This window comes from Gouania willdenowi, chromosome 14, assembly GCF_900634775.1.
Source record: "Gouania willdenowi chromosome 14, fGouWil2.1, whole genome shotgun sequence".
NCBI classification, from domain to species: Eukaryota; Metazoa; Chordata; class Actinopteri; order Blenniiformes; family Gobiesocidae; genus Gouania; species Gouania willdenowi.
Window position 1 is genome coordinate 9,052,099 of NC_041057.1, and position 12,930 is coordinate 9,065,028.

Here is a 12,930-nt window from a genome sequence, read left to right on the forward strand (position 1 = left end):
ACTTTGGTGAAACCGTAGTACTGGGATCTTCCTGAGTAATTTTTAAAAACTAATATAAATGCAGTAGGGCGGCGTAACCTTCTTGTCTGTAATGACATATCTTAGCGGTTAAGCTTTACTTTATTCCTGGAGATGTGATTATGCAGCCATTAACATCCACTGAAGACTGTACAGAGACTGTAAATCATAATGTGACCTGAGCCTTTATCCAAAAAAATGGCAGGTTCAGTTTTTTTTATGACATCAGGTTGGATTATGGTGAAGAGTTCTGGTCCTGTCATTGCCAAATATTTACGGATCAGACTGAATAAATGCTATTTAGAAGACTATAGACTAACTACCATAACTTTATTTAACTAATCAACTTAAATGTTTCTCAACCAGCTGAACTTTAGGTCATTGGACTCCTCTGTGTGTAGACATTCAGATTAAATCCTGCAAGATTTTGGTTCCCTCAGCTCAGAGTAACAGTTGTAAATACATTCCCCTCCCCTGATGAACAGCTTATGGGTTCAGGCAATAAGACCCAGCAAAGACTGCACAAAGGTTGCATTGCTTTTGTCCCGCAAAAGAAGGCTAGTTCTTATTTCCACTCAGCTTTTGTTTATAGAAACCTGTTGGACTAAAGCAAACCGAGTGGATTCAATCGAATGCAGAGATGTTTAGAAATGATGCACAAGCCTTCCAGGTTGTGTTTACGGTACAGGTACAATATTATTGTTTAAATTTAAATGTTTTTTGACCAAAGCAAATGAGTAAAATGTAATTTTATTTATTATTTGTTCAGTTTTTTTCTTTTGAAAGTTTGCTTTCTAGAAGGCAATACCATCAAATAGACACTAAACATTTCCAGAAGATAAGATGAGTCAGGGAAGAAGTAAATATGTCTTTCATACTACAAATTATTACTAATCAGACCATCTAACAAGAAACATTGTGTGCTGCATTGTCCTCAAAATACCAAGACTTTGTTTAAATAAAAAAAAAAATGTTCATATCTGGAATGGCCAACACAGCGTTTGGCTTACTCTGAGATACCTGAGCCAGATTACTGCTGCTTTAAGACATTTGATTAGCAAACCCAAACATAATCAAATAGTCTTGTGGATGCGTAATGTTCAGTATGTCACAGAGAAGGCAAACTTGATCTCAGATGTTTCTAAATAATACTTATGTAAAGTTTTATTTTACTTTTAGAGGTCAAAAATACAGAAAGCCCAGATAGTAACGTGACAACTCATGGCCGAGGTCTGAACTTGCTTTTCACGTTCATTGATAATAACTGACATTCAACTTTGACGCACAACTCAGTGATATAAACAACCAGGCAGAGGAAAAAAACCATTAGAAACAAGTTAAATTGTCTCGTTTTGTGAGACTAAGCTCACTGCAGTGTTAAAAGGTCTGATCCACTCTCTGTACATGATTAAGGACAGTTTTCAAACTTGGTATAAAAAATAACAATCTTTCTTTTTACAGAGTGTTGCCCACTACTCTGTACTGTAATGGTACACGTGCCATGTAAATTATTTACATGGGAGGGGTGGTCACAATGAACAGTGGAGTTTGAACTTGGAAAACCCAATGACTCAGTTGATGAACTGTTATTCTGTGCGAGAATTATACAGCTTTTTCTGAACATGGGTAAGGACATATCAGGAAAACTACTCTTGTAAATTATTTACTCAACCAAATGCCAAATTTCATGCTAATTGCAGTAATGTAATGGTTTTAAATGCTTGTTTTTTTTTCTTTTGCAAGCATGTGACACATGAATCAGCAAAAAATGTTTTGTTCTGTATGGTTTTACAGGTGTAATGAGTGAAAAACTTGCTCCTCTTACGTTATGCTTGATTCTCCTCACATCACATTGCGATGGAGGAAATATCTTGGTTTACCCTGTGGATGGCAGCCATTGGGTGAATATGAAGATTTTGCTTGTGGAGCTAAAGGAGAGAGGACACAACCTCACAGTAATCAGGTCATCCAACAGTTGGTACATTCCAGAAAAGTCTTCTCTCTACACACCTGTCACGTTACAAATGGATGACAATATGGAGGACTTTTTTGGAGTCTACCTTGAGGAACATATGAGGGTATGTTGAAGCTCTTTCTTTAGGTTAATTTCTATTGTCTTTACATGCCCACTCTATTTGTCTCTTTTTAGGCTCAACGAGAAGGAGCATCGATGCTGACTTTCCTCAAACTCACCAAACACTTCATTTCAAAGATTGGACAAATCCATCAGATGTGGGCTGACACGCTCATTGAAATGATTGAAAATCAAAGTCTGATGCAAAGCTTAAGAGATTCCAAGTATGATCTGGTTCTTACAGATCCAGCCATAGCCCCTGGAGTCTTTCTCGCCAAATACCTCAACCTGCCTTTGGTGCTCAATGTACGCTGGATACCCAGTGGGGAGGGTCACTTTGTAATCGCCCCGTCGCCTCTTTCTTACATCCCAGTTCCAGGATCAGGTTTAACAGATAAAATGAGTTTCATCCAGAGGGTCAAGAACATACTTTTCTATGGAATCATACTTTACCAGAACAGATTCATGGTGGGACCAAGCTATGAAGGCTTCTGTAGTAAATATGTTGATGGTGGATGTGACGTCAACTCCCTCCTGCAGGAAGCAGACATTTGGCTCTTCAGGTCTGATTTTGTGTTTGAATTTCCTCGACCCACCATGCCAAATGTTGTTTACATTGGAGGCTTCCAGTGCAAACCAGCGCAACCTCTGCCAGCAGACCTAGAGGAGTTTGTTCAGAGTGCTGGGGAGCACGGAATCATCATAATGACTCTGGGAACTCTGGTTAACGCTTTACCCAGAGAGGTTGCAGATGAAATTGCCAGCGCCTTTGCAAGGATGCCTCAAAAGGTAATGATAAATACAATGATAACATGTCCACTGACAACTTTGAGTGGCTTTTTTATGACATTAAGTGAACTTGATTGTAGAGTTGCTGTTGTTTAATTTGGACAACTCAAGATTGATGTATTGAATTTTTGTTCTGCATAAGATTATATGGAGACACAAAGGGGACCGTCCCTCTAAACTGGGTAACAACACACTCTTGGTGGAATGGATGCCCCAGAAAGATCTCCTGGGCCACCCACAAACCAAAGTCTTTGTGGCACATGGAGGAACCAATGGAGTCCAAGAGGCCATCTATCACGGAGTCCCTGTCCTGGGAATCCCCTTGTTTTTTGACCAGTTCGACAACCTTCTACGCTTGCAGGAGAGAGGTGCTGGAAAGATCCTTCCTCTGGTTGATGTTAACTCGCACACAATCGAGCAAGGCCTAAAGGAGCTGCTCCATCAGGACAGCTATCATCAGAAGATAAAGCAGATGTCGAGCTTGCACAGAGATCAGCCAATGGCACCAATGGACCAGGCCGTATTCTGGGTAGAGTATGTGATGCGCCACAAAGGGGCTCCTCACTTACGTACAGAGGCATATAAGTTGCCTTGGTACTCATACTACTGTTTGGACGTGGTGGCCTTCCTGCTGACTGTAGCGTTATTGCTGATTTTTACATTTGCAGCATTGCTTTGGCGCCTGTGCTGTAGAACAAAAAGAACCAAAAAAAACAAACAAAACTGAAAGTCCACCCTCTCCAAATCAGCTGTAGTAAGAATCAATCATGTCCATTACTTACAATTCAGTATTGTACGTAATGTAGCTGTTAACAAAACAATTGGGCTTTACTATTTGATATAAAATGATGTATAAAGATCAACCTTTTCTATGAAATTTATTCTCTTCTTTCATGCTGATCGCAGTCAAGGGATGGCTTGAGTTGAAGCCTTTCAGTTATAAGATATTTGTGAGGCCTTGTTTGGAAGACAAAAAACCTATTTTGTGATTTGTGAAGATATTAATGGAAAATAAACATATTTGGGGTAAATGTTTTTTAATTTACTTTTCCATTTGATTTAAATGCAAATCAACATGTGCAGTCAATCCCAAACTATCCAATGTTTAATATATTTTACCATTGTACCAGGTGGAGGTTGTTGTTAAAATAAATGCTAAATATGTTTTGATATCTGTATCAGTGTATATTTTAGTATATTGTTGAGTCTTTAATTTTTGGAGGTTAAAGAATTAAAGAACAATTTGATAATTTTTATTTTTCCTGGATCCGAGTCAAAACATTACTATACAACTTCATTAATGTATTCCTTTAACACAGGGTTTTGCTTTGCATACAAACACAGTAAGGGTCATGGTAACACTGAGAATCACATTTCTTCTCCTTTGCTTGTTATGCATTTTGTGTTCATTGAGGTAAATGACATCATCGGTCAAATATGCTTCAAATATGGTAAACAGGTTTTTCTGAAAAAACGTTCCCCGTTTTCCTCGAAACTGTTCAAAAACAGATGCGGACAAACCAAAAAAGAATGACAGCGCGAGTTCTCCTGTATGCGTCGTTGTCCTGGTAAACACAGCTAAATATTTGACTGTACATACATTTTGTAATCATGAAGAATTCTTGTGGTGAAGCATGAAGGTCAAGGATGTGGCAACAGAAATAACGCCAGAGAGAAACGTGGAACTTACTAGCAAAATTCCAAGTGTTTGTATGGAATTACATGTCTCATGTAGCCTACTACAGCTGTGGTCAAGCTAATAGGATGTCAATGTCATGGTTGGCAGGAAGGTATTAAGTTCAAAGGGCATTTGGATCCTGTCCAGATATAGTTATGTAACATGAGTGCCAAACCTTCCGTCATATGCAAACAAGAAGAGTTTTATTATTCCAACAGTATTTCCATTTTCCCCAATGACTCGTCTTGTTGGTTTGATGGCAAATTTGACATGTCCTGTTCAATACTAATCACAGCTGGTTACGAGGTTTGATCATCTTTTCTTGGGATAAAGAAAACTTAGACTCTCACAATAACGCTATATGTTATTGCAATGTTTAGGATTGACCTTCTTAATTGACTGACACTGGATTGGCCACCCCTTATAGTAGGCATAGGCAACTGGCGGCCCGGGGGACACATGTGGCCCTCAGTCTAATTTTTTGGGGCCTCTCAAACAAATCCCCAAAAAAATGTATTTCAAGAAATTAGAAGGAATATGTAATCCAACATGATACGCAAAGTACACAAAAACACAAAACAACTTCAAAAATACACAAAGGGGGTATGCTACAAATCTAGATTACCTCTTATCGCGCTAACTTCCAGGAGTTAATCCGTGTGTGCTGGACTACAAAGCTCGCTGAAGCTGAATCACTATGGCAACTAGTCTTTCACAGCTAACCTGGTCCCAACCAAGTTTTTCTCCTGTAGATAATATAAAATATAAACAAATATTCCACCTTATGATGTAGGCTGATCTGCATGAATGAAGGATCAGAGCCACAGCAGACACGTTAAAAAGTGAAACTTATCAGAATGTCCATTTATTCTCCATTTATAATCTCACAAATGTAAACATGAACACATCAATTCCTGCATTAATAACGTTCTGCTTTTACGGCACCACCAGTGGTGTTTTTGGTCTGAATTATGAATTCTTCATATTTTTAAACTTAAGCAACACGTAACTGAGCAGGTTATGAAATGGATCAGATCTGATAGCAAGTATAAAAGCTCCGCCTCCTGCTCGTACAAGGGTGAAATTAATTGGCGTAAAACAGTGTGGTTTGACTGACGTTTATCGTCCAGCACCAATCTGGAAAGGAATGTTTGGTTAGTTCAAGCCAGCTAACGTAGCTTAACCCAATCTAGATTCGTAGTATACCCCCAAAATGACACATAAAACGACAACAAAGACAGACACAACAACCACCTAAACAAACAAAATGGCTACAAAAATACACAAAACAACACATTACAGAATAGCACCAAAGACACACAAAGTGTTCACAAAATTACACAAAATGACAGGAAAATACATGAAACAACAACAACAACACATTACAGAACAACTCCAAAGACAAACTTTTACAAAAACACACATAATTACTAAAAAAAGCGCACAAAATGACTAAAAACTGACAAAACATCCAAACCCATTGTCCCCCCCCCACCGTATTAATCTGATTGATCATTATTCTAAATGCTGACATGAATGTTGATAATGTGGTGGTTCAGAGACAATCACAAGTTTGTGGCCCCCACTGTGACAGAGTTTCCCATCCCTGCCTTATAAAGTATTTGTTCTCCAGTTACATAATAATTACAGTTTCAAAGTGAAGTCAGCATTTTACACTCTACAGACCAGCTTTACTTCTACACCTCATGATACAGTTCCAATACGTCACATTCCGTTTCCAGATGTGATGTCTGCGCACATGTACATAAAGCAGGTGCTATACATTGTCACCATACCCCCCACCCCCTTTTTCCTGATGTGTTCTCGCACCCTCTCTTCCTGGAAAATCCTTCTGTGATGACGGCTGCTACTTATCTCAGTGCATGTATTGTGTGGGAGAGACTGATCCAGGGGTGAACTGGGACAAAAATTCAGCCCTGGAATTTAGTGTCCAGACCAGTCCACTACAGTATCAGAGGACACCATGTGCAAGCCGTTATTAAGTCAGTGATTCTTAATAATTGTCTCTTTATGTTTTAATTTGAATTATTATTCCCCTAGAAAACCTTAAAAGCTGGACACTTTTTAACCCCTTTTTAGCTATTTACATTTTGCAACTTCCTTTGTCCCATTTTTACCCCTTTTCAAAAAGTTCTGACACTTTTTTAGACTTTGGCTACCCCTTGCCAATAAATATCCCTTTTTTTCCTATTTTTGCAAGTGCATTTGGACACATCCAAATGTTGTCCTTTCTTTAATTTATTTTTGGCCACTTTTCATTCAAATAAGCTAACTTTTGCCCAATACGTACCACTTGATCAATTTTTCCACATTTTTGCCCTTTTTCACTATTGTTTGCCACATATAAGCTACCCTTTGCCATTGCATACCACCTGGTTCCTCTTTATTTGCCCATTTTTGGTCACTTTCGACTGCCTTTGGTCCATTTTAGTCACTCTAAACTCTTTTATTGCCACGTTTTTGGTACTTTTAGAGCATTTTTGGCCACCTGTTACCAAAAAAAAAAAACTAGTGGACCGAACCGTCCCACTTTGGGACGATGCCTGGTATGCTAGTCCACTCCTAGACTGATCCACTCTAAGCTGGTGACTAAAAGGGAGTAGGTAGAGTATTGAATTTAGCGCTGACTAAATAATAGAGGCAATTCAACAATGCCGAACAATTGAAAGAATTAATACACTTAACGAACAATTACACGCAAACCCAAACATAATCAAATAGTCTTGTGGATGCGTAATGTTCAGTATGTCACAGAGAAGGCAAACTTGATCTCAGATGTTTCTAAATAATACTTATGTAAAGTTTTATTTTACTTTTAGAGGTCAAAAATACAGAAAGCCCAGATAGTAACGTGACAACTCATGGCCTAGGTCTGAACTTGCTTTTCACGTTCAGCGATAACAACTGACATTCAACTTTGACACACAACTCAGTGATGTAAACAACCAGGCAGAGGAAAAAAACCATTAGAAACAAGTTAAATTGTCTCATTTTGTGAGACTAAGCTCACTGCAGTGTTAAAAGGTCTGATCCACTCTTTTTACATGATTAAGGACAGTTTTCAAACTTGGTATAAAAAATAACAATCTTTCTTTTTACAGAGTGCTGCCCACTACTCTGTACTGTAATGGTACACGTGCCATGTAAATTATTTACATGGGAGGGGTGGTCACAATGAACAGTGGAGTTTGAACTTGGAAAACCCAATGATTCAGTTGATGAACTGTCATTCTGTGCGAGAATTATACAGCTTTTTCTGAACATGGGTAAGGACATATCAGGAAAACTACTCTTGTAAATTATTTACTCAACCAAATGCCAAATTTCATGCTAATTGTAGTAATGTAATGGTTTTAAATGCTTGTTTTTTTTTCTTTTACAAGCATGTGACACATGAATCAGCAAAAAATGTTTTGTTCTGTATGGTTTTACAGGTGTAATGAGTGAAAAACTTGCTCCTCTTACGTTATGCTTGATTCTCCTCACATCACATTGCGATGGAGGAAATATCTTGGTTTACCCTGTGGATGGCAGCCATTGGGTGAATATGAAGATTTTGCTTGTGGAGCTAAAGGAGAGAGGACACAACCTCACAGTAATCAGGTCATCCAACAGTTGGTACATTCCAGAAAAGTCTTCTCTCTACACACCTGTCACGTTACAAATGGATGACAATATGGAGGACTTTTTTGGAGTCTACCTTGAGGAACATATGAGGGTATGTTGAAGCTCTTTCTTTGGGTTATTTTCTATTGTCTTTACATGCCCACTCTATTTGTCTCTTTTTAGGCTCAACGAGAAGGAGCATCGATGCTGACTTTCCTCAAACTCACCAAACACTTCCTTTCAATGATTGGACAAGCCCATCAGATGTGGGCTGACACGCTCATTGAAATGATTGAAAATCAAAGTCTGATGCAAAGCTTAAGAGATTCTAAGTATGATCTGGTTCTTACAGATCCAGCCATGGCCCCTGGAGTCTTGCTCGCCAAATACCTCAACCTGCCTTTGGTGCTCAATGTACGCTGGATACCCAGTGGGGAGGGTCACTTTGTAATCGCCCCGTCGCCTCTTTCTTACATCCCAGTTCCAGGATCAGGTTTAACAGATAAAATGAGTTTCATCCAGAGGGTCAAGAACATACTTTTCTATGGAATCATACTTTACCAGAACAGATTCATGGTGGGACCAAGCTATGAAGGCTTCTGTAGTAAATATGTTGATGGTGGATGTGACGTCAACTCCCTCCTGCAGGAAGCAGACATTTGGCTCTTCAGGTCTGATTTTGTGTTTGAATTTCCTCGACCCACCATGCCAAATGTTGTTTACATTGGAGGCTTCCAGTGCAAACCAGCCCAACCTCTGCCAGCAGACCTAGAGGAGTTTGTTCAGAGTGCTGGGGAGCACGGAATCATCATAATGACTCTGGGAACTCTGGTTGACGCTTTACCCAGAGAGGTTGCAGATGAAATTGCCAGCGCCTTTGCAAGGATGCCTCAAAAGGTAATGATAAATACAATGATAACATGTCCACTGACAACTTTGAGTGGCTTTTTTATGACATTAAGTGAACTTGATTGTAGAGTTGCTGTTGTTTAATTTGGACAACTCAAGATTGATGTATTGAATTTTTGTTCTGCATCAGATTATATGGAGACACAAAGGGGACCGTCCCTCTACACTGGGTAACAACACACTCTTGGTGGAATGGATGCCCCAGAAAGATCTCCTGGGCCACCCACAAACCAAAGTCTTTGTGGCACATGGAGGAACCAATGGAGTCCAAGAGGCCATCTATCACGGAGTCCCTGTCCTGGGAATCCCCTTGTTTTTTGACCAGTTCGACAACCTTCTACGCTTGCAGGAGAGAGGTGCTGGAAAGATCCTTCCTCTGGTTGATGTTAACTCGCACACAATCGAGCAAGGCCTAAAGGAGCTGCTCCATCAGGACAGCTATCGTCAGAAGATAAAGCAGATGTCGAGCTTGCACAGAGATCAGCCAATGGCACCAATGGACCAGGCCGTATTCTGGGTAGAGTATGTGATGCGCCACAAAGGGGCTCCTCACTTACGTACAGAGGCATATAAGTTGCCTTGGTACTCATACTACTGTTTGGACGTGGTGGCCTTCCTGCTGACTGTAGCGTTATTGCTGATTTTTACATTTGTAGCATTGCTTTGGCGCCTGTGCTGTAGAACAAAAAGAACCAAAAAAAACAAACAAAACTGAAAGTCCACCCTCTCCAAATCAGCTGTAGTAAGAATCAATCATGTCCATTACTCACAATTCAGTATTGTACGTAATGTAGCTGTTAACAAAACAATTGGGCTTTACTATTTGATATAAAATTATGTATAAAGATCAACCTTTTCTATGAAATTTATTCTCTTCTTTCATGCTGATCGCAGTCAAGGGATGGCTTGAGTTGAAGCCTTTCAGTTATAAGATATTTGTGAGGCCTCGTTTGGAAGACAAAAAACCTATTTTGTGATTTGTGAAGATATTAATGGAAAATAAACATATTTGGGGTAAATGTTTTTTAATTTACTTTTCCATTTGATTTAAATGCAAATCAACATGTGCAGTCAATCCCAAACTATCCAATGTTTAATATATTTTACCATTGTACCAGGTGGAGGTTGTTGTTAAAATAAATGCTAAATATGTATCAGTGTATATTTTAGTATATTGTTGAGTCTTTCATTTTTGAAGGTTAAAGAATTAAAGAACAATTTGATAATTTTTATTTTTCCTGGATCCGAGTCAAAACATTACTGTACAACTTCATTAATGTATTCCTTTAACACAGGGTTTTGCTTTGCATACAAACACAGTAAGGGTCATGGTAACACTGAGAATCACATTTCTTCTCCTTTGCTTGTTATACATTTTGTATTCATTGCGGTAAATGACATCATCGGTCAAATATGCTTCAAATATGGTAAACAGGTTTTTCTGAAAAAACGTTCCCCGTTTTCCTCGAAACTGTCCAAAAACAGATGCGGACAAACCACAAAAGAATGAAAAGAATAGCTATTTACATTTTGCAACTTCCTTTGTCCCATTTTTACCCCTTTTTGAAAAAGGTCTGACACTTTTTTAGACTTTGGCTACCCTTTGCCAATAAATATCCCTTTTTTTCCTATTTTTGCAAGTGCTTTTGGACACATCCAAAAGAATGACAGCGCGAGTTCTCCTGTATGCGTCGCTGTCCTGGTAAACACAGCTAAATATTTGACTGTACATACATTTTGTAATCATGAAGAATTCTTGTGGTGAAGCAGGAAGGTCAAGGATGTGGCAACAGAAATAACGCCAGAGAGAAACGTGGAACTTACTAGCAAAATTCCAAGTGTTTGTATGGAATTACGTGTCTCATGTAGCCTACTACAGCTGTGGTCAAGCTAATAGGATGTAAATGTCATGGTTGGCAGGAAGGTATTAAGTTCAAAGAGCATTTGGATCCTGTCCAGATATAGTTATGTAACATGAGTGCCAAACCTTCCGTCATATGCAAACAAGAAGAGTTTTATTATTCCAACAGTATTTCCATTTTCCCCAATGACTCGTCTATTTGGTTTGTAGGCAAATTTGACATGTCCTGTTCAATACTAATCACAGCTGGTTACGAGGTTTGATCATCTTTTCTTGGGATAAAGAAAACTTAGACTCTCACAATAACGCTATATGTTATTGCAATGTTTAGGATTGACCTTCTTAATTGACTGACACTGGATTGGCCACCCCTTATAGTAGGCATAGGCAACTGGCGGCCCGGGGGACACATGTGGCCCTCAGTCTAATTTTTTGGGGCCTCTAAATTACTAAAAAAAGCGCACAAAATGACTAAAAACTGACAAAACATCCAAACCCATTGTCCCCCCCCACCGTATTAATCTGATTGATCATTATTCTAAATGCTGACATGAATGTTGATAATGTGGTGGTTCAGAGACAATCACAAGTTTGTGGCCCCCACTGTGACAGAGTTTCCCATCCCTGCCTTATAAAGTATTTGTTCTCCAGTTACATAATAATTACAGTTTCAAAGTGAAGTCAGCATTTTACACTCTACAGACCAGCTTTACTTCTACACCTCATGATACAGTTCCAATACGTCACATTCCGTTTCCAGATGTGATGTCTGCGCACATGTACATAAAGCAGGTGCTATACATTGTCACCATACCCCCCACCCCCTTTTTCCTGATGTGTTCTCGCACCCTCTCTTCCTGGAAAATCCTTCTGTGATGACGGCTGCTACTTATCTCAGTGCATGTATTGTGTGGGAGAGACTGATCCAGGGGTGAACTGGGACAAAAATTCAGCCCTGGCATTTAGTGTCCAGACCAGTCCACTACAGTATCAGAGGACACCATGTGCAAGCCGTTATTAAGTCAGTGATTCTTAATAATTGTCTCTTTATGTTTTAATTTGAATTATTATTCCCCTAGAAAACCTTAAAAGCTGGACATTTTTTAACCCCTTTTTAGCTATTTACATTTTGCAACTTCCTTTGTCCCATTTTTACCCCTTTTCAAAAAGTTCTGACACTTTTTTAGACTTTGGCTACCCTTTGCCAATAAATATCCCTTTTTTTCCTATTTTTGCAAGTGCTTTTGGACACATCCAAATGTTGTCCTTTCTTTAATTTATTTTTGGCCACTTTTCATTCAAATAAGCTAACTTTTGCCCAATACGTACCACTTGATCAATTTTTCCACATTTTTGCCCTTTTTCACTATTGTTTGCCACATATAAGCTACCCTTTGCCATTGCATACCACCTAGTTCCTCTTTATTTGCCCATTTTTGGTCACTTTTGACTGCCTTTGGTCCATTTTAGTCACTCTAAACTCTTTTATTGCCACGTTTTTGGTTCTTTTAGAGCATTTTTGGCCACCTGTTACCAAAAAAAAAAAACTAGTGGACCGAACCGTCCCACTTTGGGACGATGCCTGGTATGCTAGTCCACTCCTAGACTGATCCACTCTAAGCTGGTGACTAAAAGGGAGTAGGTAGAGTATTGAATTTAGCGCTGACTAAATAATAGAGGCAATTCAACAATGCCGAATAATTGAAAGAATTAATACACTTAACGAACAATTACACGCACATGCACAAACACACACAGAGGCTTTTAAGGCTTCCAAAGGGTGGCTGCCAGACTTGACATCATATTCTCCACCGACTCACATAAACAGCAACGAAAGGCCAGAAGAACAAATGTATCTATTTTCCTCCACTTTGACCGAGCCTCAGTTTATCCTGCAGTCTGTTTACTCAGTCATAACTAAAAAATAATAATAATAAAATTTCTAATCCTTTAGGACAGTTTTATCTGATGTCC

General features: G+C 39.0%; 2 protein-coding genes across 3 annotated transcripts; both read left to right on the plus strand.

Moving 5' to 3' along the window:
* The first annotated feature begins 1,607 nt into the window (after positions 1-1,607).
* LOC114475599 (UDP-glucuronosyltransferase 1-2-like) lies at positions 1,608-3,796 on the plus strand. Its single transcript, XM_028466560.1, has 4 exons — positions 1,608-1,644; positions 1,813-2,096; positions 2,168-2,881; positions 3,024-3,796. Exons 1-4 carry the CDS (start codon positions 1,641-1,643, stop codon positions 3,606-3,608), a joined length of 1,587 nt encoding a protein of 528 aa, XP_028322361.1. The 5' UTR covers positions 1,608-1,640; the 3' UTR covers positions 3,609-3,796.
* A 3,929-nt stretch (positions 3,797-7,725) lies between these two features.
* LOC114475594 (UDP-glucuronosyltransferase 2C1-like) lies at positions 7,726-10,109 on the plus strand. 2 transcript variants are annotated; one of them, XM_028466551.1, is made up of 4 exons: positions 7,726-7,846; positions 8,015-8,298; positions 8,370-9,083; positions 9,226-10,109. In XM_028466551.1, the coding sequence occupies exons 1-4, from the start codon at positions 7,843-7,845 to the stop codon at positions 9,808-9,810; spliced, it is 1,587 nt and encodes a 528-aa protein (XP_028322352.1). In that variant the 5' UTR covers positions 7,726-7,842; the 3' UTR covers positions 9,811-10,109. The 2 variants fall into 2 exon arrangements, with proteins under 2 accessions (XP_028322352.1, XP_028322353.1); XM_028466552.1 differs by lacking the exons at positions 7,726-7,846; positions 8,015-8,298 and having other exon boundaries at positions 8,369-8,452; positions 8,539-9,083.
* The last annotated feature ends 2,821 nt before the right edge of the window (positions 10,110-12,930 follow it).

What these genes read in the sequence shown, in the direction of transcription:
- LOC114475599 (XM_028466560.1), top strand. An exon ending in ACCTTGAGGAACATATGAGG is followed by an intron (nt 2,097 to 2,167) that starts GTATGTTGAAGC and finishes GTCTCTTTTTAG; the next exon opens with GCTCAACGAGAAGGAGCATC. An exon ending in TTGCAAGGATGCCTCAAAAG is followed by an intron (nt 2,882 to 3,023) that starts GTAATGATAAAT and finishes GTTCTGCATAAG; the next exon opens with ATTATATGGAGACACAAAGG.
- LOC114475594 (XM_028466551.1), top strand. An exon ending in ACCTTGAGGAACATATGAGG is followed by an intron (nt 8,299 to 8,369) that starts GTATGTTGAAGC and finishes GTCTCTTTTTAG; the next exon opens with GCTCAACGAGAAGGAGCATC. An exon ending in TTGCAAGGATGCCTCAAAAG is followed by an intron (nt 9,084 to 9,225) that starts GTAATGATAAAT and finishes GTTCTGCATCAG; the next exon opens with ATTATATGGAGACACAAAGG.